The 24,805-nt window shown below is 54.4% G+C and overlaps 1 protein-coding gene and 1 long non-coding RNA gene across 4 annotated transcripts; one reads left to right on the plus strand and one right to left on the minus strand.

Annotated features, from left to right (window-relative positions):
- Positions 1-2,993: 2,993 nt before the first annotated feature.
- On the minus strand, positions 2,994-5,010 carry LOC148121250 (uncharacterized). Its single transcript, XR_015738624.1, has 2 exons — positions 4,871-5,010; positions 2,994-3,182 (listed from the first exon to the last, which is right to left on the minus strand). It is a non-coding gene; the product is annotated as an uncharacterized LOC148121250 (long non-coding RNA).
- Gna15 (G protein subunit alpha 15) lies at positions 4,895-24,477 on the plus strand. Of its 3 annotated transcripts, none has more exons than XM_048428602.3 (7): positions 4,895-5,039; positions 13,364-13,548; positions 15,727-15,881; positions 16,333-16,461; positions 18,545-18,674; positions 19,766-19,919; positions 23,512-24,477. In XM_048428602.3, exons 1-7 carry the CDS (start codon positions 4,895-4,897, stop codon positions 23,736-23,738), a joined length of 1,125 nt encoding a protein of 374 aa, XP_048284559.1. In that variant the 3' UTR covers positions 23,739-24,477. The 3 variants fall into 3 exon arrangements, with proteins under 3 accessions (XP_048284559.1, XP_048284560.1, XP_048284561.1); XM_048428603.3 differs by having other exon boundaries at positions 15,730-15,881; XM_048428604.3 differs by lacking the exon at positions 4,895-5,039 and adding an exon at positions 7,787-7,929.
- Positions 24,478-24,805: the final 328 nt, after the last annotated feature.

Raw genomic sequence — 24,805 nt, forward strand, 5'->3', positions numbered from 1 at the left:
GTAGGGGCTGGGGGCAGAGCAAACCTCTCCAGAAGGCACCTGTGGGTGTCACCCAGTGTCACCCTCCGCCATGAGGGGTGTCATTCACACCACTGCTCATGCCTCCTGCACTGCTCACATGGAGACGCTGAGCAGGAATGAAGAAGGGACCTGATGAAGAGCCACTGCCAGGACCTTGCCAGGGAGGAAAGTCCGCCCAGCCTCTGCTGTGGGATGCTGGACAAGCGATTGAGACAGGGTTTCTCTGTGTGACAGCCCTGGCTGTCCTGGAACTTTCTGGGTAGACCAGACTGGCCTTGAACTCACTGAGATGCCTTTGCCTCCCAAATGCTGGGATTAAAGGTGTGTGCTGTCGCCATTTCTTAAAAAGAAAAGAAAATGCCTTTGGGAGACGGCTGAGTGAGGAGGGTGCTTGCCACCCAAATAGGAGGACCTGAGTTCAATCCTGTCATGCTGGGCTGGGCATAGTGGGGCGCATCTGTGGGGCAGACAGATCCCAGGAGCTTTCTGGCAGCCAGTCCATGAGCTGCGGCTCAGAACGTCTGTCTCAGAAACCATGACACTGGTGGCCTCCACAGACGCGGGAACAGAAGTTAAAGTGTTGAGTGGCGTGAAGTTCATCCTTACAGCTGTCCCCAGCGTCTTCCAGAACTTCCCAATCGCTGTCTGAAGTTCTGTTCCGTCCTCCATCAGCACTCCCAGCCTCTGGCACCCACCCTCCCCACTCCTGTCCCTGTGTGGGTGTGGGCCACCCACGCTGGAGCACGGTTCTGAAGGCCTTTTTCCTTCACACCTGAGTAGTATCCCTTCCATCTGCAGGGTGGGTCATGTCGTGTGTCTCACCACCTGTGTAGGACGACTTCTGGCTCTCGGCCGCTGGGAGTCGGCTAACAGGCCCCTTCGGCTGTTTCCCCACTGTGGTGTCTGCCCTGTCACGGCCCCACCAACTGTGCCAGAAGGTCCCAGGCTCCTCTCCCACTCAGGCGACCTCAGGGTCCTGTGTGCCCAGCAGCGCCGTTCCAATGATGACACACACTGTTTTCACTGGGGGGGGGGGTGTGGTGTCCAGGCAGAGTGTGAGATGGGTTCCTGTTACACCAGTCATTCAGAAAAAAAATTCCTTTTCAGTTACAGAGTGTCTTAGGGTCACAATTGCTGCAATAAAACACCATGACCAAAAAGCTAGCTGGGGAGGAAAGGGTTTATTTGGCTTAAACTTCCACATTGCTGTTCATCAAAGGAAACCAGGACAGGTACTCAAGCAGGGCAGGAACCTGGAGGCAGGAACTGATGCAGAGGCCAAGGAGGGTGCTGCTTACTGGCTTGCTCCACATGGCTTCCTCGGTCTTTCTATAGAACCCAGGACCCCAGCCCAGTGAAAGGAAACATTCACAGTGGGCTGGGCCTCTGCCTACAGCTGGATCTCACGGAGGCCGTTTCTTCACGGAGACTCTTTCCTCTGACGACTCTAGCTTGGGTGAAGTTGACGTGAAACTACCCAGGACTACCACGGGACTGGTGGAGGGCAAAGGACAGTTTGCAAGAGGTTCTGGGAACCGAAACAACATCTTCAGGTTTAGTGGCAATCTCCTTTGTTGGCTGAACTTTTCATTTATTTGTTTGTTTGTTTTTTGAAACAGGGTTTCCCATTAGCTTTGGAGCCTGTCCTGGAACTCACTCTGCAGACCAGACTGGCCTCAAACTCACAGAGATCCGCTTGCCTCTGCCTCCCGAGTGCTGGGATTAAAGGTGTGCGCCACCACTGCCCTGTTCGACTAAACTCTTGCTGGCCCCAGGAAAGATTTTTCTGGGAAGGTAGCTGTAGTGGTTTGACTGAGAAAGGCCCCTATGAGCTCAGGTACCTGCCCAGGGCTATTCAGAGAGAGTATGGCCTTTAGAAGGTGCGGCCTGGGAAGTGAGGGGGCTTGCCCTCTGTGTTCTCCTAGTGTGTGATGAATGTGACCAGCCAGCTTCTGGCCCTAGCCACCTGCTGTCCTGTCATCCCCCACCACCATGATGGACTGGAACCCTCTGGAACCATAAGTCAAATGAAATAAACGTTCACCCATAAATTGCTTTTGGTCACACTGTTTATCACAGCCACGGAGAAGTCAGGACGTTGTGGTACATGAGTGGGTCCCAGGAGGCAAAAGAACCATGTTGTTATTAGAGAAAAGTGGTCCCAGTGAAGATGGGGCCCATGCAAAGGTCCCGGGGCTGGGGACACAGCGTGCAAAGACCCCGGGGCGGGGGATATGGCCGTGCAAAGGCCCGAGGACAGTGTGGAGTTTAGCATACTGGAGTATGGAGGCCTGTGTGGCTGGAGCAGAGGGAGGAGAGAGGCCTGGGCGGGCAGGCCTGTGGGACTCGGGTGACTGCTGCGGGGGGCATGGGCATGGCTGTCGGGGCCAGGTGGGGACCGGATGGAGGTGAGATTGGACGAGGTGGCCGCGGAGGTGAAAGCATGCTTGCTTGTCCATGTCGGCCGTACAGGTGCCTGGAATTCCTCAAGCGTCCAGCAGATGTCGCCAGACGATGTCCGCAACCAGGCGGCAGGCAAGGAGGACCTTCCCGAGTTCGAGTGCAGCTGTACGGCCTGCCGGATGCCATTCAGGGACACAGGGAGGAACGTCAGGATAGGACGTCTGCTCAGCACCAGTCATGCGGTCGGTCGAGGGTGGAGGGAGCGGCCCTGAGCACAGACTGCTCTCCCAGAGAACTGGGTTTCAATCCCAGTACCCACACCTGTGACTTCCGAATTCCAGAGGACCCAATGCCCTCTTCTGATCTCTGAAGTTACAGGTGCGCATGCCGGCGAAGTGTCCACGCACACCAAAGAGACTTGTGAGCAACTTTCTTTCTCCAGACAGGGTTTCTCTGTGTACTCTGGCTGTCCTGGAACTCGCTCTGTAGACCAGGCTGGCCTCGAACTCACAGAGATCCACCTGCCTCTGCCTCCCGAGTGCTGGGATTAAAGACGTGCACCTACCAGGCCCTTTATTATTATTTTTTATTTACTTATTTATATTTTTAAGGAAAAATGTCAGACTGCGAGGTAGCTCAGAGGTAGGGTAATGGAGCTTGTGGCCAAGTCTGACCACCTGAGTCTGATCCTTGGAACCGGGTGCTGGAAGGACAGAAGTGACCCTCACAAGGTGTCCTGGGACCTCCACACCTGTATCCTGGCATATAAAAACACACACAGCAAATAAACAAATGTAATTTTAAAATTTGAGAAAAAAGCCTATTACTTCACAAAGAAATGAAGGAAACGCCCCTGTTGATAGCTACAGCGTTTCTGCAGAGGTAAGGGAAGTGACTAACTTGAGTTTGTCAGGGAGTTGATCCCACAAAAGTCTGAGACAGGCTCTTGCTGTGTAGCACAGGCTGGCCCGGGATCCACCTGCAGGAACCTCCACAGAGGGTACTGGAGTGTCCCGAGGACCTGGTGTCTAATCCCCAAAGAGCCAGGCAGGGCACTGTCTCTCCGGTTTCTGCAAGACCAGGCTCTTTCTGACACCCCCCCCCCGCCACGTTACCCCACCCCACCCCACCCCCACCCCCAGAGCAAGTCCCAGCCATCAGTGGGCAGGACAGCTCTCACTGGCCTTGGTGACCCAGCCCAGCCCCTATCAAGCTCCCCAGCTGCCACAGTTTGACTCAACAGTCAACCGAAAGTCAGCCAGCGTGGGGCAGGCGTGGGCTTGTCAACCGCCTGCCGCAGACCTGGGGTGTTCCTGTGTGTTCTGGGGGTGTCACAGACCTCTCTGAACATCACCAATGTTTCAATAGAGGCAACTCAAGGAGCGCCATGGCTGCTCTGATGGGGTGTGTATCAGGACATCCGAAGCAGAATGGTCTAGAAATTTTAGTCCCAGAAGTCTGGGGTCCAGGGACTCAACTCTGTCACCGTGATCCTCTCCTGAAACCGTGCTTAAAGCCACCCCCCACCCCCGGCCTTTCAACCTCTCTCTCCACTTTACTTTGGTCTTAGAATTTGTCATGTCTGTGTCACCCCGAGAGTTTTATTATTTTGTTTGGTTTTGGTTTTAGGAGGAGGTCAAAGAGCAACCTGCAGAATCTGTTCTCCCCTCCCATGGTCTGAGCCCCAGTGCAGGCTCCCTCACCCCCTGAAACATCTTGCCGTCACCCCCAAGTTTACAAAAATGTTCTGTTTTGTCCCATATGGAGCAAAATGAAAGTCTTTCTGGTATACAGTAGGTGCTCCATAGATGCGAACGTCAGCCCCTCTCTCACTCAGTCATCTCCCCAGGACCCAAGGGGCCAGGCATGAGCTATTCTGTCTCTCCTTCTCTTCCGGGACAAGCCTTGCCTTCACTCTGTGCCTCAGTTTCTTTAACTATAAAAATGGTGTGTATGTGCTGAGGGAAGGGAGCTGCAGCCCAGGCAGACACAGAAGCACAAAACTTCCCTCAGCCTCAGGTTCTGAAATCAGCCCTGAGCAATAGCTGTGCCCTCTGGTCGCTTCCTACTTGGGCCCAGAGAAGGGGGCCGGCTGGGGCCAGCAGCGTCAGAGGCCCGGGGCGGAGGAGGGGATGTGGGGGGAGCGAGGCCACCCTCCTTGGGAAGGAGGAAGGAGGCCTGGGCTCTGCGGGCGGCGGCCACCCCTCCCTCCGCATCCGCCAGAGCTTCTGCCACCGACCTGTCGGGCGGGCAGGGCCAGGTCTGGGCAGGTTGGAGGGGGCGGGAGCCGGCACTCAGGTCCCCGCCCTGCTCCCTGCACCCAGGCCTCTCGCAGGCCTTGCCTGGGCTCCCACGAGCCCTAGGCAAAGACATCGGGGGTCCCTGAAGTGACTCCCACATCCACTCCACCCTCTGCGGCTGTGTGGGCCCCGAGGGGCAATGTCACCTGGTGGCTGGTGAGTCGTTCGCCATGGCCCGGTCCCTGACCTGGGGCTGCTGTCCCTGGTGTCTGACTGACGAGGAGAAGACGGCTGCCAGAATCGACCAAGAGATCAACAAGATTTTGTTGGAACAGAAAAAACAGGAACGCGGGGAACTGAAACTCCTGCTGCTGGGTGAGTGTGGGAGGCACAGGGGATGCCTGTAAGGGGAGGCTCACTCGCTCGCTAGCCCTCTAGCAGACCCGTTTTCTGGATGGGAAGAGCAAGGCGTCAAAGCTGAGCGGCACTGGGTTGTGGGGAGGTGGCCCAGGCAGGCACTGCTCCCGCGTGTATCAAAGGAAGGGAATGAAGGTGAGCGGCAGGCCAGCCTGGCCTAGGGAGGGGCCAGCTCTTTCTCGGGCTGCCTGAGCCAGGGCTCCAAGGCACCCATCAACAGGTTATGGCCACCGAGGGCTTGATTCTGGGCTGATGAGTATCGGTGGACTGACGGGGTGGATCATTCATTCATTCACCAACCCCAGCTTCTGAACTGTCCAATGGGCTTTGGGCCTATCACCCTAGTACTCGGGATGCTAAGGCAGGAGGATTGTGAATTAGGGGGTCAGCCTGGGCCTAGTGAGACAGAGTCTCAAAAAACAGGGAGGGGCGGAGCAGGGCCTGGGGCTCAGCCCACAGCACAGTCCCGGAGCCTTGGGGAGACCCTGGTTTCCATCCCAGGGCCACATGAGCCAGCTGTTGGGACATGCACCATCTGCTGCCCAGCTCTCGAGGTGGGGGCAAGAGGACCGGGAGAGCGATAGAGGAGTTTGAGGCTAGCCTGGGTTACATGACACCCTGTTTTGAAAAATAAAAAGCCAGACATGGCGGTACACAACTGTGATCCTGGCACTTGGTTGACTGAAACACCAAGACAGCCATGAGTTCAAAGCCACCCGGAGCTAAATAATGAGACACAGTCTTAATAATAATAATAATAATAGTAATAATAGTAATAATAGTAATAATAATAATAATAATATCAGCAAAGAATGACATCTTCAGTGAGGAACAAGACAATGTCCATAGCAGATGAAACGGTCTGTTCTCAATAAGTGCCATTGAGTTCCTGTTTCTAAAAGGGAATTCTCCTTCTTTAATTCTGGTACGTCATAAAGCCACACTACAGCCAGCTTCACCCTCAAACAGGAGCCCCTGTGGCTCTCCCTCGTCAGGTTCCACCCAGGCTTTGCTTCCTGGCTCCACACGGAGAATGACCTTTGGCTCTTGGCTTACACCACTTGGTCATCCTGACACCCTGTCACATCTTTAAATGTTCGGTCACTTTGCTAAGAATCCATCTGAGCCCAGAAGGCTCTGAATAAAAGATGTGGTTTCTCGAGGAAGGTGAGAGGGCTCAGAAGGGAGAGGGGCTTGGTGAAATCCGTGTTCAAAGTCTGGATTACACAGACAGAAGGAGAAAAGAGACTCCCCCAAATAGACCCCTGATTTCCACATTCCATGAGACAACTCTTCCCATTATGTGCCTGAAACATCGTAGGAATGTATTCTGTATTGCACTGCTCAGGGGTGGAGGCCCACCTAGAATCTCCGTTGAGGGGCTGGGGGCGTGGTCAGGGTGGAGCCCCGCCCAGAATCCTCAGTGAGGGGCTGGGGGCGTGGTCAGGGTGGAGCCCCGCCCAGAATCCTCAGTGAGGGGCTGGGGGCCTGGTCAGGGTGGAGCCCCGCCTAGAATTCCCAGTGAGGACTGGGGTGCGTTTTTTGGGGGAGCACTTGGATCCTTTCCTCCAGTACTGGAAAGGGAAATGGAGAACATTTAAGAACACCACATTGCCTGATTCGTTCTTCCTGAGTTTGCATTGTTGACTGAATCTGCTTCGTATTGGTCGCTTCTCTTTCTTGTTCTCCCTTGATCCATCAAGCCCGTGGCTTGTCACTTCAGCAGTATTTCTGGGCTGTCTCAGCATCACTGGCTCCACCATGGGGCCTTTGCATGAGCTTCATGTGAGCTCTCAGCCTCTGGACCCTGGACATTGTGTGGCCAGGTTCTCTGCTCCACGAGAGTCTGAACCAAAGGCTTGACTCTTGGGACAACAGGCTTCTTAGACAGCCCAGCCACTCTCCTTTGTTCTTATCATCCAGATATGTATTCAAAGTCCTCTACTTGCTTACCTGATTGTGTCTCTAACCACATAGTAGACAACAGGGTGGGGACTGAGTCTGTCTTCTTCACTCCTGCATTCCCAGTGCACAGCACAATGAGACCACATACAGGAGAGTTCAGTAAACACAGTGAAGGATGGATGGGTGAGTGGGTGGGTGGGTGGGTGGATGGATGGGTGGGTGGATGGGTGGGTGGGTAGGTGAGTCCATCTTCAAGATAGAATCCCCCTAGTCCTCCCCATCCTTTCCCTGACAGTCTGATTTTTTTGTTTGTTTATTTGTTGTTGTTTGGTTTATTTTATTTTATTTTTTACTTTCTGAGACAGGGTTTCTCTGTGGCTTTGGAGCCTGTCCTGGAACTAGCTCTTGTAGACCAGGCTGGCCTCGAACTCACAGAGATCCGCCTCCCTCTGCCTCCCAAGTGCTGCGATTAAAGGCGTGCAGCAGACTGCCCTGACAGTCTGTTAAGGACACACTGCAACCTTTGTTCAGCTCTTTGCATCCCCTGGCTTCCTGCTCCCGGTGGCGGGTCAGCCTGGTGATCTGTGACATAGTTCCATAGATCTGTGCTGCAGACCTTCTTCATCCCATCTACTTGGTGGTTGCTTCTCAGTCCTGTTTGAAAACAGGAATTGAAGCCAAAAACATATGATTGCTTTCCTGGAGCGGCCAGGGGTTTTGAGGAAGCTGGCTAGGGGTGGAGAGGGGTATGTCTGTGCCAAGAATGAGGCAGCTAGCATGTGACCAAAAACAAAAAGTCAGAATTAAGGCAAGAAAGTCACCTTCGCCGAGCAAGTTCAGAGAAGTGAAGCAACTTACCTGAAACCACACAGCCTACGGTCTCAGTCTTGGGGACCTCGTGAGCTTCTGTCAAGGACTGAAGAACCTCGATCACAAATGACGAGTAAGGAGACAGGCATGGGGAGGTGTCCATGTTTATCTGGGGTCTGCAGCTTACCTGAGCCATACCCAGATGTGGTAGCTGTGTCCCCAGGAGCCCCGTTTCCTAGGGTGTGAGTTGATGCTGGGTCCTCCGGCCACCTACATTTGGCCCGACTACCCGCACATTGTTGTCCCCAGCCTAGTTCCACTTCCTCCTGCCAACTCCAGAAGGGCGCAGATACTTCCTATCTGGGTTGAGTAGTCTGGCCAGGAGGAGAGAGCTTTGCCACAGCCACAACCCACTATGGAGGTCTCTGGAAAGAGATGAGCGACCACATTCGTACCCCAGAACTGCACCTGCCTCCGTGTACTCAGTGCTTCAACAGTGACAATGTCACAGGCCGCTCCTGAGTCCTGGTGTGGGGGACTCATGGGTGTTTCTGTCCTGTGCGTGGAGGCCACAGTCTACTTCGGTCTTCACTGACCCGGAGGCTCATGGGTTCCCTAGGTGCCAGTCAACAGTCTCAGGATCCCGCCCCCACCCCACCCCACCCCATCTCTGCCTCCCCAGCATTGGGACTTCAGTTTTAGATCCTCAAGACTGAGCAACAAACGATTCACCGAGAAAAGCACCCGGTCCTACTATTGCGATTATTGTGGCCACTGGGTAGCTCTGGCTGACCAGCAACTAAAACAGACCCCCCTATATTTGAACCTAACTCCCAGACTGCTAGGCGTACGGGCGTGTCCCACATAGCTGGCCCTGCTCTATTGTTTTAATTGATTTGGTTTTGTTTGTTTGTTTGTTTTTGTTTGTTTTTGGTTCTTCGAGGCAGGCTTTCTCTGCAGCTTTGGAGCCTGTCCTGGAACTCACTCTGTAGCCCAGGCTGGCCTCGAACTCACAGAGGTTCGTCTGCCTCTGCTGGGGTTAAAGGTCTGAGCCAACACTGCCTGGCCAACAAAATTTATTTTCATCGAGGTAAAATTCAGTCACATAACATAGAGTTTGTCACTGTACAAAGAATACGCCAGTAGCATGTGTCTTGTTCATGGTGTCCTGAGAAAAGCACCTCAGTCTTTTTCTGTTTTTTTTTCTTTCTCTTTCTTTCTTTCTTTCTTTCTTTCTTTCCTTCTTTCTCTCTCTCTCTCTCTCTTTCTCTCTCTTTCTTTCTTTCTCTCTTTCTTTCTTTCTCTCTTTCTTTCTTTCTTTCTTTCTTTCTTTCTTTCTTTCTTTCTTCCTTTCTTTCTTTTCTAGACGGGGCTTGTCTGTAACAGCCCTGGCTGTCCTGGAATTCACTTTGTACACCAGACTGAACTTGAACTCACAGAGATCCACCTGCCTCTGCCTCCCTTGTGCTGGGATTAAAAGCGTGCACCACAACTTTGCTTTCTTTTTTTTAAATTATTTTTTTTAATTTATTTTACATCCTGATCACAGTTTCCCCTCCTTGTTCTCTCCCTCTTCTCTGGTTCCCTCCCCACTGTCTCTCCCCTCCCCCACCAATCCACTTCTCGGTTTCTCTTCAGAAAGAGGCAGGCCTCCCATGGGTGTCAACAAAGCATGGCTTATCCAGTTGAGGTAGGACTAAGCTACTCTCTTTGTATTTAGGTTGGGCAAGGCAACACAGTGTTGGAAATAGGTTCCCAAAAGAGGACTTTTGTGGTGTTGTTGTTGTTGTTGTTGTTGTTTTGTTTCTAATGTCTGGGTGTTTATCTGCATGTCTGTCTGCACAATGTGTGGTCAATACCTGAAGGAGCCAGGAATCGGAGTCAGAAATTCTGGAGCTGGAGTTACGGGGTTGTAGCCATGTGGGTGGTGGGATCAAACCTGGGTCCTCTGCAGGGGCAGCCAGTGCTCTAACCTCTGAGCCGTCTCCCCAGCTCCCTGCCCCAACTGCTCTTTTTTTTTTTTTTATTTGTCATATTGCCCAGGGTGACTTCAAAGTACCATTCCTCCTGTGCCCATATCTGGAGTGGCGGCCACCATATGTCCCTGTGGAAGAGTGGTCATATCCCTGGGGTTCAGCGGTTAGCACATCAGCTAACATGCAGGAGAGAGAGCGAGAGCGAGAGCGAGAGCGAGAGCGAGAGAGAGAGAGAGAGAGAGAGAGAGAGACTCAGATCAGGTCAGATGGGCCATGGTGGCGCACACCTTTAATTCCAGCGCTCGGGAGGCGCAGGCAGGCAGATCTCTGTGAGTTCGAGGCCAGCCTGGTCTACAGAGCAAGTTCCAGGACAGCCTCCAAAGCTACAGGGAAACCCTGTTTAAAACACACACACACAAATCAAAAACCAAAAAACTCAGGTCGCTGAACTACGATAAAGTGTGCGGGTATGACCTTTAACTATTCTCTGCCCTTCAGACAGATGCAGGATGTGAGAATGTAGGAGTGACTAGGAGGTCACAGGTCATGTCTCCTGTCCTCTGCTCTCCCGCTGCCCCCGGCATCCCTGGAAACCTCATAGGCATCAGTGGTGAACGCTGACACCACACGGACTGTTGTGCTAGCGGGGCCCTGGGGATCCTGGTCCAAGGCCTAGACGGATGCTGTCACCTCTCTGATTCTTTGTATCTTCTTGGAAATGGTGTAAATGCTGGTCACCTGTGACGACTGCGCAGACACACAAGTCTCTCGGCTGGGATCTCAAGAGACTGACAGAGGGAGCAGAGAGCATGTTATCATCACTGCTCTAGCCGAGCACAGGGATATGGGCGCCTTAGAGCACAGGGGTCAGCGCAACCCCTGGCACACGCTTGGGGGCCAGGCTTCTTGGAATGCTGAACGACGTTTGTGAGTTCTAGGCTAGTGTAGGAATTTAACGAGACCCTCTGAAAAGTAAATGGGGCTGGGGGCGTGGTTAGGAGGAGTAACTTTCACCTAGAATCACCAATGAGAGGCTGAGGGTGTGGTCAGGGTGGAGCCCCGCCCAGAATCCCCCAATGAGGGACTGGGGGCGTGGTCAGGGGTGGGACCTTTGCCGAGGGCACAGGAGGTTCTGGGGGATACCCCACCTCCAGTGTCCAGACTGTATCTCAGGCAGCTAACACAACTTTCTCCATCCCTCACAGCATTGCCTGTCTTCCTGAAAATACCATTAATAACAGATTTTCTTGACTTATCTGTCTAATAGACTGAACACCTTGGGAAACTTGAATCTCAGAGAGGAGCCCGAGTCGTCCACATGACCCTCAGATCTGTAGACAGAGGCACTAGCTACCTCCTCCTCCACTGAGCCTCCTATCCTTAGCAGGTCTACACAGACTCAGTCACATTGGCCTCCCCCCACCCCACTTTCTTTTTTCTTAGTCAGTATCTCATGTAACTCAGGGTGGGCTTAAACTCACTGCGTAGCAGAAAGTGGTCCTGAGCTCTCCTCGCCTGCCCCCATCTATGAGTACTGGCGTGACCTCCGTGCCAGGTTTATGCGGTGTTGGGAATGGAACCCAGGGCCACATGCAGGGCAGGTGAGCCCTGGGCTTGCGGTGCCAGCCTGTTCCTGTTTCTGTTCTTGTAACTTTTCCCACTTCCTCCTGCGTGAGCCCCGGACCCTCATTCTGGGGAGTCTCTTGCAGTTGGTCCCACTTCCCTTCCTTGGAAATGCTGTGGACAATGTCCCCAGGGGATGGACCGGTGACAACCTGGGGCCAACCCCTTGGCTCCGACTCCCCCAGTGGTTTGGACCCTTTTGTAGATAAGATGGGCACCGCCTCAGGGCAGGGGATGCTCGTAGGCTCACAACAGGGAGGTGAGGTCTGTGTCTAGACCCCAAAGGGAAGACTTTAATATAATCATTATGGACCAATCAGGAGAGCCGTGGCTTCATCTGTGACTGCCCTGACCCCCGCTTGCTCGGCCACGTGTTTTCTATTCACTCACTGAAGTTTATCTTCCTTCTGGACCTGGTGTTGCATGCCTATCACCCCGGCACTTGCAAAGCTGAGTGAGGCAGGAGGATTGTGATCACTAGACCTGGCTACACAGAGTGCACATGCCCATTCTCTCGCTCTTGCTCTCTCTCTCTCTCTCCTTCTCTCTCACTTGGTCGCTCACACGCACGTGCTCACTCACGCACGCACACACGCACACACGGTGCTGGAGAGATGACTCAGCAGTTACCAGCACTGACTGCTCTTGCAGAAGACCCAGGTTCAAGTCCCAGCATCCACTTCTCACTTGGTGGCTCACAACTGTCTGCAACTCCAATTCCCGGGGTCCTAATGCCCTTCTGGAATAGTGCAGGCTTTGCACTCTTGGTACACAGACACACATGCAGGGAGCACACCCATACACAAAAGATAAAAGAAATAAATCTGAAAGGACTGTCCTAAGCCAGACAGTGGAGGCACACGCCTTTGACCCAGCACTCCGGAGGTAGAGGCAGGTGGATTTCTATGAGTTCAAGGCCAGTCTGATCTATGGAGCAAATTTTAGGACAGTCAGAGCTACACAAAGAAACCCTGCCATAAAAAACCAAAACTAACTGAACAGAAAAGAATTGTTCTAAAATGTTGCTCTTTCTGAAATGGATGTAGCAAAAGCAGACTCTTATAAACACAGTTAAGTGATTCCACCGCAGCTGGACCTGGCTGAGGTTGGGTAGGGTGGAAGCCTCCCCCTTGCCCCACTCCTCCCTCTTGGCAGGACGGTTTATGAAGTCTGGTTCTTATCTCTGCCCTTTCAGCACAAACGCGAATCCATAGGCCAGGTTCTGATAAAACTTTATTGGTAGCCAGGAGTATGCTCAGCTGTGGGTTCTGACCCGCCTGAGCTGATTGAGTGAGTCACTGTGTTCCATCCAGTGCCGAACTCAGCCCAAACAACGCTGTGAATAGGGAGGTATGACATGATACGTAGACCAGGCTGGCCTCGAACTCACAGAGGTCCGCCTGTCTCTGCCTCCCGAGTGCTGGGATTGAAGGTGTGCGCCACCTCTGCTGGACCCCAGCTTGCTTTTTGGTCATGGCGTCTATCACAGTAGAAACCCAGCTAGGAGAGGAACACACTCTGCTTCATGCTGATGGTCAGTTTGACTGGTGTGGAGTCACCTAGGAGACAAGCCAACCCCCAAGTGTAAGGACCAATCCAGATTAGTTTAGCCTCGGACCGTGCCTGGGGGGCGGGTGTGTTGCGTAGATGAGGGTAAACTGAGGGTGAAGACCCCACAGATAGAGGGCATCACTGGGTGGGATGTGGGCAGGCACCTCCACTCCTGCCACCACAGAGGCTTTGCCCTGTGTCTGAAGAGTAACTAGGAATAACTAAGACCCTGGTCCACACTGAGTAGCTTCCCGTGGCATGAGCACCGTGTGGGCGCTGGAGACTCCGTATGGACGCTGCAGGCTCCGTGTGGGCACAGTGGACTCCGTGTGGGCTCTTGTGTGGGCTCCACAGGGGCGCGTGTGGGCGCCTCGGACTCCGTGGGCCCCTACCTCTGAGCATGCTCATTGTCCCCAGGACCTGGGGAGAGCGGGAAAAGCACCTTCATCAAGCAGATGCGCATCATCCATGGCGCTGGCTACTCGGAGGACGACCGCAGGGCCTTCCGGCCACTCGTCTACCAGAACATCTTCGTCTCCATGCAGGCCATGATCGACGCCATGGACCGGCTACAGATCCCCTACAGCAGGCCTGACAGCAAGGTGAGCACAAAGACCCAGGGCTGTGGGGCATTTTTAGAGGCGGATGAAAAGCATTTCCTGGTCTGGTATCCCAGGAACATCCAAAGAACAGTTTGGTCACGTCCACTTTGATGCCGAAATGAGTTTACTAAGGCAGTTGATTTCTTTGGTTTGGGGGTTTTTTGGTTTGTTTTTTTTTTTTTTTTTTGATTTTTAAAAATCTATTTTTAATTATGGGTCTGTGCATGTGAGTGTGGTTCCTGCAGAGGCCAGAAGAGGGCACTGACTTCCTGGACTGGAGTTAGTTATGAACCACCAACCACCAAGCTGTAGTCCCAGCCCTGAATCTGATCTATTTATTGGCTGGTGTAGAATGGCTGGGCACATTGTGGCTTCACAATGTGTCAACGACACCCCCAATTTTATTGATTTTTTTTTTAAAAAAAGTGTGCACCCGTGTGTGGGGTGGTCATATGTGTGTGCAGACATTTGTGCACCCGTGTGTGGGGTGGTCATATGTGTGTGCAGACATTTGTGCGAGCCAGAGGGTGACCTCAGTGAGTCCTTCGGTTCCTCTCCACTTCCTTAATTTGGGGGTGTATGGGAGGAGGGTGTTGAGATGGTTTCTCTTTGTACCCTTGGCAGCTCTGTAGTCCAGGTTGGCCTTGAACTCACAGAGCTCCCCCGTCTCTGCCTCCCAAGTGCTGTGATTAAAGGTGTGCGCCACTGCCCGGCTTGATTCCGTTGTTTTTAATGGGTATATGTACAGACCCTGTTGGAAGTTGGAGGCACTGGGGTCACCAGCACAGGCTGCCAGGCCTGGCTTCTTCCACAGACTCTGGAATGGATTTCAGGTCATGTTTGTGCTGAGTCAACTCTCTGGACTCTTTGGCTGTGATGACATCACTTTCAGGGCTCCCTCTCCGTGGCATGCTGGGGTCCTGGGGTCCCAGCTCCACCATGTGAATTCTGGGGATACAGGGTACAGCTCACAGGCAGCTACAACCTTTCTGACAGGCCCTCGGGGAAGGGAGCATCTCTCACCATCACTCAGGGTCACCCACAAGCTCCCCAGTCCAGGGACAGCCTCGCGACTATGACTGTTAAATCCCCCACACACCGCCAGGTGGCAACATGAACAACTCCCTCGCCATCCTAAGGTCCTAAGGTGCCAAGGCTGGGGCACCCAGCGTGAGAGTTCACTTGGGAACAGTTTCCTGGGTCACCTTACAGAGCAGGAAGCGTTAAAGGGGTGTGGGTACCCCCTCCAGCAGGCCCAAGAAAGCCTCATCCAGCAGGGATAGGGCCCCTCTCCTTAGTCCTCAGCCCCTAGACTCCAGTCTCTTCTAAACTTGGCCACATCTAAGGCCGAGTTGCATACACCAGGTACCAGGGAGTGGCTGGGGACTCAGGCGAGGGCTTGTGACCCCTTTCCCTCCAGGGCAGGTAGAAACAGTTCAGAGGCCCAGCCAGGATGATCCCCTTACCCCCTCACCCTCCACGCTCCCGCCCTGGAAGGTGGGGGCTTGGGCCCTGCAGAGGCACATGGGACTTTCCTTCAGGGTCCCTCTGCCCAGCAGGATCCGCGAAGTCTGGAGAAAAAGGGCCTCGGGCCTTGTTCACACGTCATAGACATGACATGGTGTCCTCATGCACCATGCAGGCAAATGCAAGCCCCTGCGTGTGAATCCGTGAGTGTGAACACAGGCTCAAGTGCGTAGAGTGTATTGTGGGAGTGTGAACGAGGCCAGTGTCTGGGACAGCGAACGGAGGCTTCTGGGGCTTGAGAAGGGGCAGCAGGGCCCAGCGGAAGGGGCTGGTGATGCCTGCCTATCCTGGGGGACCCATGCTTTTTTTTTTCTCTGTTTAAAATGGCGACAATTACAGTGTCTCATTTCACAGGAACCCTATTATCCTTTGACTCCCCTGGCCCATCTTGGGTCAGACTAGTCCTTGGAGTAGCCCTGCGTGAGGCAACAGAGCTCTGGGGAGGGACACTGGTATAGGGACCCTGAAGAACGGAAAGGTCTTCATTACTACTGCCTCTCCTTGTGTGGGCCAGTGGACGAAGGGATGCTGGGCGTGAGGCTGGGTCAGACCAGCACGAAGGTGGAAAAAGGGGAGAGGGAATATGTTTTATGGGTTTGGGGGCCTGCAGCTGTCACAGGCTGCCCGAACCTCTCACCTGTCCCTCCACAGCAGCACGCCAACCTGGTGATGACCCAGGACCCCTACAAAGTGACCACTTTTGGGAAGCCATACGCAGTGGCCATGCAGTATCTGTGGCGCGATGCGGGCATCCGCGCCTGCTACGAGCGCAGGCGTGAATTCCACCTGCTGGACTCCGCGATGTAGTGAGTCTGGGGCCTGTGGGCGGGGGACCGTGGAAGGTGTAGCTGCGGGGGAGGGGTCACGGGAGCGTGGCATGGGGTGTGGTCGCGGAAGGGACAGGCCAGGGAGGGAAGGGGTCTGCGAGGGGGTGCCCGGGCTTGGGGTAGATTCTCAGGATGTGTAACCAGAATGGGAAGGGACCAGGGTGGGTGGGTTCACGGAGGGGAGAGATTAGAGAGAGGGTGAGTGGCAGCTGTCTGACTCCGCCCAGCACTCTGAACTTTCCAAGAAATGGCCAGCGCAGATGCCTGACCCCGTCGGCTCAGTGTCCTCCCGGAGCCTTAGGCAGCATGTGACATCCAAGGTGTTGATGGAGGAAACACCGGCTGGGGCTTTCAGGGGTCTCCTGCCCCAGCTGCGTCTTGGCGTCAGCTGCCCGTGGCAAGGCTCAGTCTCATGGGTCTATTTCCACAGCTACCTGTCACGTCTGGAGCGCATCTCCGAGGACAGCTACATCCCTACGGCGCAGGACGTGTTGCGCAGTCGCATGCCCACCACAGGCATCAACGAGTATTGCTTCTCTGTGCAGAAAACCAAGTTGCGGTTAGCACCCAGCAGAGGCCTGGCTTTGGGGGTGGGATCCTCGTGTGGGAGGAACAAAGAAGCTGGCGCCTTGAGGGATGAATGGATGGATAGATGGATGGATGGGTGGGTGGACAGATGGATGGGAGGATGGATGGACGGATGGGTGGGTGGGTGGATGGATAGATGGGTGGATGGACGGACAGACGGATGGACGGATGGGTGGGTGAATGGATGGGTGGGTGGGTGGGTGGGTGGGTGGGTGGATGGGTGGATGGGTGGGTGGATGGATGGATGGGTGGATGGATGGATGGGTGGGTGGATGAATGGGTGCATGGGTGGATGGGTGGGTGGATGGATGGGTGGATGGGTGCATGGGTGGGAGTTCTGTGATTGCTGAGAGCTGATGCCCAACTTGGCAACACATGGGAACCAGAGCTAACTTGTGATCTTTCTTTGAGGGATGATCCAGCATTCTTAGTCTGGCATAGAAACTCACAAATGATCTGGTGGCTCCCAGTGACCTGGGTGCAGTTTACAGAAGTGATGTCAGAAGTCTGTTGCTATCTGTCTGCATGTTCCCAGTTGTGTGTCTGTGTGTTTGTCCGTGTCTCTGTGTGTGAGAATTCATATGTGCATGTGTATGAGTGTGTGTGTCTGTGAGAACATGTGTATGTATTTCTCTCTCTCTCTCTCTCTCTGTCTCTCTCTCTCTCTCGTGTGTGTGTGTGTGTGTGTGTGTGTGTGTGTGTTTAGAGGCAGGTCCTCTCTGTATTTTTAGGCTAGTCTCAAGCTCAGAGCTCCTTCTACTCTGCCTCCTCAGTGCTGAGGTGTGCCACCTTTGAGGGACACTACTTATTCTGGAAAGGTGATTGTGGGTCTTTGAGACCTGTGACTAAAATTTCAGATTTGTAGATGAAGGAACCCTCTCAACTCCAAGTGCTGAGCCTGCCTCAGTTTCCCCCTCTGTGTCCTCCTTTCTCTGAGGACTCTGTTAGTGTCATAGTATGTCTGCCATCGACAGTCAGATCTACATCAGTGACCCAGTTTCTGAGAAGCCACAGGAAGGGGTGATGGTCCCCGCTTCTGTTGTGGTTTTATAAGAGAGGGTGTGCCCTCCTGAGTTACAGAGGAGTCACATCCATTCTGGGAATCAGCAGAGGATACAGTGGCCCATTCTTCTGCTGCGAAAACCAAGTCTGAGGAGGCGTGACCAGAGCCACAGCCTTCGGCCGGCACCTGTGCTAAAGGCAGAGTCCAGACAGTGTCATCCCTTGGACCCACAACTCAAGATTCTTCTGTCTCACACATTCCTAGTACCGAATAATCACATTTTTAATTATGTGTGCATGTGGAGGCCAGCAGGAATTCTGCACGTGAGTGCAGTGCCCACAGAGGCCGAAAGGGGGCACCACAGACTCCAATTGTGAGCTGCCACTGCCCTGTGGGTGCTGGGAAACCTGGGTCCTCTGCAGGGACAGCCAGTGTGCTAACCGCTGAGCTGTCCCTCCTGCCCCCAAGTACCTGTGTCATAGAGAACACGCAGGCCTATTCCAAGGAAGAACTTTCTGCAATTTGTGTGTGTGTGTGTGTGTGTGTGCACATGCGTGTGTGTGTGAGGCCAGAGGTTGGGATCAGGTTTCTCACTCGTTCTCACCTTACCTTGGCAGACAGGGTCTCCCGAGGAGCCTAAAGCTCAGCTACCCAGCCAGTCCCAGCATCCTCTTCTCTCAGCCTCTCTTCCCATTGGTGATTACAGATGCACGCTGGAAATCCAAAATCACACCCATTGCTCGCCTAACAAGCGGTTTCGCCATGGGGCTGACTCCCTAGCCTGAGCTTTCTACTCTCTCTCTCTCTCTCTCTCTCCATATATATATGCGGTGGACCTCATTCTGTAGTTCAGGCTGGCCTTAGACTCACTCTGTAGGCCACCCTCACACTTACAGCAATCCTCCTGCCTCAGCTTCATGAGCACAGTGTGACAGGCATACAGCAGGCCACACCGTTCTCGTGACTCTGGTGAGGCTGAGTCTACGATGCTGGTGAGCAGGGACTAGGTCACACGACCTCTCAATAGTGGGGTTTCTTTGTTTCTCTGTAGCATCGTGGATGTTGGTGGCCAGAAGTCGGAGCGTAAGAAATGGATCCACTGTTTTGAGAACGTCATAGCCCTCATCTACCTGGCTTCCTTGAGCGAGTACGACCAGTGCTTGGAGGAGAACGATCAGGAGGTGAGGCATGGTGCCTTTGGGGGTCAGCCCCCCCCCATCTGGGCGGGAAGCCCTACAGGAAGCCTGGGCAAGAGCCCCTTAACCCTTCACCTTTTGCTCTGGTCCATGTGGGACCTGGTCCCTAAAGCTACCTCAGCACACACAGGTCTCCCAACCTCTGCTGACCCTGCCAGATTTACCGACTGCCACACCTATGCAAGGATGGGCAGCTGTGGCCAGGTGGCATTATACCCTAAGTCACACAAGGGGATAAAACCTCTGTGGGTCACCGTGGACCCCAGTCCTGCTGATGGATGGGCCCTGTGTGGCTCGACATGGAAACCATCTTCTGGGAGAATGGTTCAGTGTCTCCATTGCAAGGATGGCTCAATGTACCCCTCCCTCTGCTTCCCCCATGTCTCTCTCTCTCTCTCTCTCTCTCTCTCTCTCTCTCTCTCTCTCTCACACACACACACACACACACACACACACGTGCGCGCACGCGCACACACACACACACACACACACACACCTTCACACACAGGCTTGGCTCTCACTCCCAGTCCTCCCAGCTCATCCTCCTTAATGCTGAATTAATGGGCCTTGGCTTCTTCAGCAGCCACACAGGATATACTAAGGTCTTGAGGCCACTGTGATCAAACAGAACAGCTCAGGTGACCTAAAATGCAGACATCCAGTTCTTATCTAGTTCTGGGAGATGGGAGCATGAGACCATGGTGTGGAAAGGGCTGCCACGCTCCCAGACCCAGGTTCCTCTCAGTGTCTGGTGTCCTTGGCTCAGGAGCTCAGCCTCCTGTGTGCCTCCGTTTTCAGACAGAGTCCCCTATGTGAGGACACCTGTCATTGAATTCAATGGCTCTCTGGTGACTTGTGGCTTCTTCCCCTTGGCCAATCACACCCGAGAAGTCCTTCTCAGGTATTTTCACGCTAGCGGTCCAATCAGATGTCATGTTGGGAAGGGTGCCCTCAACTCAGAATGTTAGGTAACAGGGTACTTAGGTTCAGCCCTTTACACTCAGAGACACCAAGTCTTCGTTGCCTGGTGGGCGAGGGCATCCTTCTGGGGCCACCGCCTGCCTCTGTCCCCACAGAACCGCATGAAGGAGAGCCTGGCACTGTTCAGCACAATTCTAGAACTGCCCTGGTTCAAGAGCACCTCAGTCATCCTCTTCCTCAACAAGACAGACATCCTGGAGGAGAAGATCCACACCTCACACCTGGCCACATATTTCCCCAGCTTCCAGGGTGAGTTGTCCTAGAACATGCTACACCCTCCACCTCCCCAAAGCAGCTCTGCGGGGAGACTCAAGGCTGGGCCCTTATCCAGAGTCATCAGAAGTTTCAAAGAGAAAAGGGACATGGGTTACCAGCTAAGCTGCTTCTGGTAGTTTATGAGCCTCAGTTTCTCTCTCTGTGGAATGGAGAGTCAGGTGACCCCTTAGCAGACGAATGACGGGGGCCGCACACCCTTAATCCCAGCACTCAGGAGGCAGAGGCAGGCGGATCCTTGTGTGTCAGCCAGCCTGGTCTATAGAATGAGTTCCAGGACAGCCAGAGTTACGCAGAGAAACCGCGTCTCGTCTCGGAAAACAAGAAAAAAAAAAAGAACTATTTGTTTTCATGCTGATGGGGACATGGTAGTCAGTGACTCTACCCATGACCACGCCCCCAGCCCCCTCACTGGGGATTCTAGGCGGGGCTCCACCCTCACCACTCCCCAGCCCCACTGGGGATTCTAGGCGGGGCTCCACCCTGACCACGCCCCCAGCCCCTCACTGGGGATTCTAGGCGGGGCTCCACCCTGACCACGCCCCCAGCCCCTCACTGGGGATTCTAGGCGGGGCTCCACCCTGACCACACCCCAGCCCCTTACTGGGGATTCTAGGCAATGGCTGGACTGCTGATCCCCACCTCTGTCCTGTGCTGTAGTTTTCATGGGGTCCATCAACCCTCTTTCAGTAATATCCAATATGTTTCTTATTTGTGTAATTTTTCTTTTTTCTTTTCTTTTGTTTCCTGAGACAAGGTTTCTCTCTGTAACCCTGGCTCTCCTGGAATTCAGAGATTCCCCTTGCCTCTGCCTCTGGAGTGCTGGGCCTACAGGCATGTGTCACCAAGGTCTTCGTTAGGATGCATATTAATCAGATATGTATGACACACGTAAACAATATCGGAAACTCATCTTCTACCTAGCAAGGCATGCCCAAAGCAGCAGCTGGTGGGAAGTAGGGCTGATTGCCCTCCCTCTGACCCTTCCTGGAAGGGGTGGGGGTTTGGAGAGTGGGGAAGTTAGAGAGAGCTGGAAGGACCTGCTTTGTTGGGAGAAACCACCCAAGCATCCGCCTTACTCAAGATCTTCAGGTCAGGAATTTGGTTTTCTTTCTCTCTTTCTTTTTTGAGACAGGGTTTCACTGTGTAGCTCTGACTGGCCTTCACCTCTATAGACCAGGCTGGTCTGTACCTCTGATTCCCACCTCTGCCTCCTGAGTGTGCACCACCCCTCCCAGACTAATGTTATAGATTTGTGTTCACTGCCTCATGGCTGGGATCAGAGAGCCCCCAAGGAGTCCTGGGCTGTGTACACTGGGGAGTCAGCTTTCCCCCCATCCTCCCTTATCGCCTTCAGTGTTCGGCTGATTCTGGGTGGCCAGATGTTTGCCCAGGGGAGGCTGCCTACCTTGATCAAGGCTCAGGGATATCTATGTCAAGTCACAGTGGATTGGGCAAACCTAGGTTCAAGAAGAGAGGAAGCTGCTCTACCTAACCCTAACCGTGGAGGGCAGGAGGAGGCGGTTCCTGCTGTCTGGGAGTCAGGTTCTGTGGCTTCCTGTACCCAGGGCCCTATACCAGCAGAAGTGAGTTCCCTGCCTGCTGAAATTGGCAAGCATGAAACGCCCACTCCGAATCGGGCGGAGCAGATAAGGTTCTCAGTCGTGGTCCAGGCTGCGTCCATGCTTGACCCCAGGTCAAAGGTCACTCAACTCCAACTTCGGTGAGCTCTGAGGCCAGGATTTGACCACTGGCTCTGTCACCCCCCGCCCGGCTGTCATAGTCCTCAAGGCTGAGTGTTCCGACCCCTCACCAGCCCCTCCAGCCTCATCTGCCCAGGCCGAGAGAGTCCGGAAGAACGCGGGTGCTTCGGAAAGACTTTTCAGCATAGACGTCTTAGTCACTGTGAAGAGACACAATGACCATGACAACTCTTATAAAGGAAGCATTGTATCCCTGGCTTGTTGACACTTTTGGAGCATTTGTCCACGATCATGCCAGGAAACAGACAGGCATGATGCTGGAGCGGAAACTGAGACCTTTACACCCCGATCTGCAGGCAGCAGGTCCAGAGTGAATGAGACTAGGGGCGGGGCTTCTGAACTCTCAAAACCGGTGACACACCTTCTCCAACTTGGCCAGCCTCCTACAAAACGGCCACGCCTCCTCCAAGGAAGACCCACCCCCTTCAACGAGGACACGCCTCCTCCAACAAAGGACAGCCTCATCCTCACAGCAGGGTTCCCCAGCTGGGACCGGTCTCGTTCGTATACCACAGACAGATTCTTGAAACCTATCCACCGCTGGCATTTCTCTGGGTTTTGCTTTCTGTGACAATTTTCTCAGTTATTTGCTTAGACTGAAATAGCCCTAGGACGTAGCTCGATGGCAGGGTGCTTGTCCAGCAAGTGGAAGACCCCAGCAGGGCAGTGGTGGCGCACGCCATTAAACCCAGCACTCAGGAGGCAGAGGCAGGCGGACCTCTGAGTTCAAGGCCAGCTTTATCTGCAAAGCGAGCTCCAGGATAACCAGGGGTACACAGAGAAACCCTGTTTGTCAGGGGAAACAAAACATTGAAAACTGATCCTGGAGACAGTTCCCTGGCTCAGTAGGTTATGGGCGAGTTCAAATTCCCAGCAACATAAATAGCTAGGTGCTGCACAGAGATGGGAGGACCCTGGGTCTCTCGGGACAGAAGGCCAAGGTCAATAGGTGAGCGCCAAGTTCGGGGAAACCTTGTCTCAGAAAAGAGCTACCGCGGAGGCCGCCTTCTGCCTCCGTACCCATGGCCACATACACGGCGCGACACACAGTCACACTCTGCATCTTACCTGATTGCTGGGCTTCGATCTCTGGTCCTCATGCTTGGCAGCAAGCAGTCTTCTCCCCAGAGCCCTCTCCTTTGCCCTGGAAGCCAGATTCGAACCCACGCTGTTTGCACCCGGAGTCGTCCCCCACCTGCACCATGTGACCTCTGCATTTCCCAGACTCAGGTCTCTGGACACTTTCCCAGCATGAGTGCCGAAGGCCCTGCCCCACCTTTGCCCTGCCTCAAGTCTCTCACAGGTTACTCCTCATTCTCATTGGCTGGGATGGCAAAGATGGCTCCTGTCCATCTTTGGCAGAGCTGGTCCGACTCTCCCCGATGCCCCATAGGGGTCACAGGTTCAGCCCCCAGCAGCGCACAAACCGGGCCTGAGGCTGCTTGCCCATCATCCCAGCACTGGGAAGGTGGAGGCAAGACTGTTAGGAGTTCAAAGCCAGCCAAGGCTACAGAGTGACCTGAAGGCCAGCCTGGGCCTCACTGAGGGTTGGGGCCAGCCTGGGCCACATAGGGGATTCGGGGTCAGCCTGGGTCACATAGGGAGTTCAGGCCAGCCTGGGCCACGTAGGAGTTTCTAGGCTAGTCTGAGTCACATAGGAGGTTCGGGATCAGTCTGGGCCACATAGGGGGTTCTAGGCTAGTCTGAGTCACATAGGAGGTTCGGGACCAGCCTGGGCCACATGGGGGTTTGGGGCCAGTCTGGGCCACACACAGGAGCCGAACAGACCCCACTCCTCTCCGCAGGTCCCCCGCGTGACGCAGAGGCCGCCAAGCGCTTCATCATGGACATGTACGCGCGCGTGTACGCAGGCTGCGCTGAGCCCCACGATGGCGGCAGGAAGGGGTCCCGTGCGCGCCGTCTCTTTGCACACTTCACCTGCGCCACGGATACGCACAGCGTCCGCAGCGTGTTCAAGGACGTGCGGGATTCGGTGCTGGCCCGGTACCTGGACGAGATCAACCTACTGTGACCAGCTCCTAGCCTCAGTTTACGGGATGTCCCGCGGGGCGCGGTCGTGGCGGGGACAGGGCGCCCCCTGGTGGACGCTTGGGAAACTGCGGGGCGAGGGCTCCCGGTGTCGCTGCTCCCCACGCAAGTCCAGGCCCCAAACGTCTGCAGTTCCTTCCCTCGCCCTCCTTCTAGTTATTAAGGAAAGGACAGGAGTCGGGTCGTTAACCCTAGCACTCGGGAAGCAGAGGCAGGAGGATGTCTGCGAATTCCGGGACCACCAGGGCTACCTAGTAAAAGACTCTGCGTCAAAAACCAGACAAGACTAGAGAGAGCCAGTCTGTGGGCCTGTGACTCCCCAGGGTCCCTGTCCACATCCTCCCGTAAGATCCTCACCCTAGGGTACGGGGATGGGTGGGGGAAGAGCGGAAGTTCTGCTTGCTGTCTACCAACTCGTGTACTGAGGTAGGCGCCAGCCAAAGACCGTTATCCGCAGCTGTGAGGAGCCCTCCGTCCCCAAACCCCAGCCCACGACACTACTCAACGCACTCCAGGACCTCTGACGAAAGAGGAAACTGGAGTCCGAGATGCCTCAGCTGGAGAAGACGCTTGTGGCCAAGTCTGACAACCGGAGTCAGGTCCCCAAACCCGCTCGGTGGACATAGGGACCGAGGCGCAGAGCTGTCCCCCAGCCCTGCAGGCGTGCATGGTGGGGACACATCCACCCACACAAAGAAATAAATGTAATTAACAACCAAAAAGCGAGAAATGAGGAGTAAAGAAATACTGTCCCCAGCAGCGGCGGCCGGAATGCCGAGGCAGGAGGATTGGAGCTTTCTTGTCCTTGGCATCCCCAGCGTCCCCTCCGTGAGCAAGTCAGGGGACATCGAACCCAGATAACTTCAAATCTGGGTCAGAGGCTGGGGGGGTGGGGGCAGGTGGATGGCTCAGTGGGTAAAGTGCTGAAGTGAGGAGACCAGAATTCGAATCCCCAGAATCCTCCTAGGAGCCAGCACCGTGGTGCAATCCTGTCATGCACCAGGGAGCTGGGGACAGTGGGAGCTGGCAGCCCCGGATTCAACGAGAGAC

This window comes from Myodes glareolus, chromosome 8 (genome assembly GCF_982192425.1).
Source record: "Myodes glareolus chromosome 8, mMyoGla1.1, whole genome shotgun sequence".
NCBI lineage: Eukaryota > Metazoa > Chordata > Mammalia > Rodentia > Cricetidae > Myodes > Myodes glareolus.

Bases quoted from the DNA above. Each gene is read 5' to 3' on its own strand.
- Gna15 (XM_048428602.3), top strand. From the start codon at position 4,895: ATGGCCCGGTCCCTGACCTGGGGCTGCTGTCCCTGGTGTCTGACTGAC. The intron at 15,882-16,332 runs GTGAGTCTGGGG...CTATTTCCACAG, and splicing joins CTGCTGGACTCCGCGATGTA to CTACCTGTCACGTCTGGAGC. The intron at 18,675-19,765 runs GTGAGGCATGGT...CTGTCCCCACAG, and splicing joins TGGAGGAGAACGATCAGGAG to AACCGCATGAAGGAGAGCCT.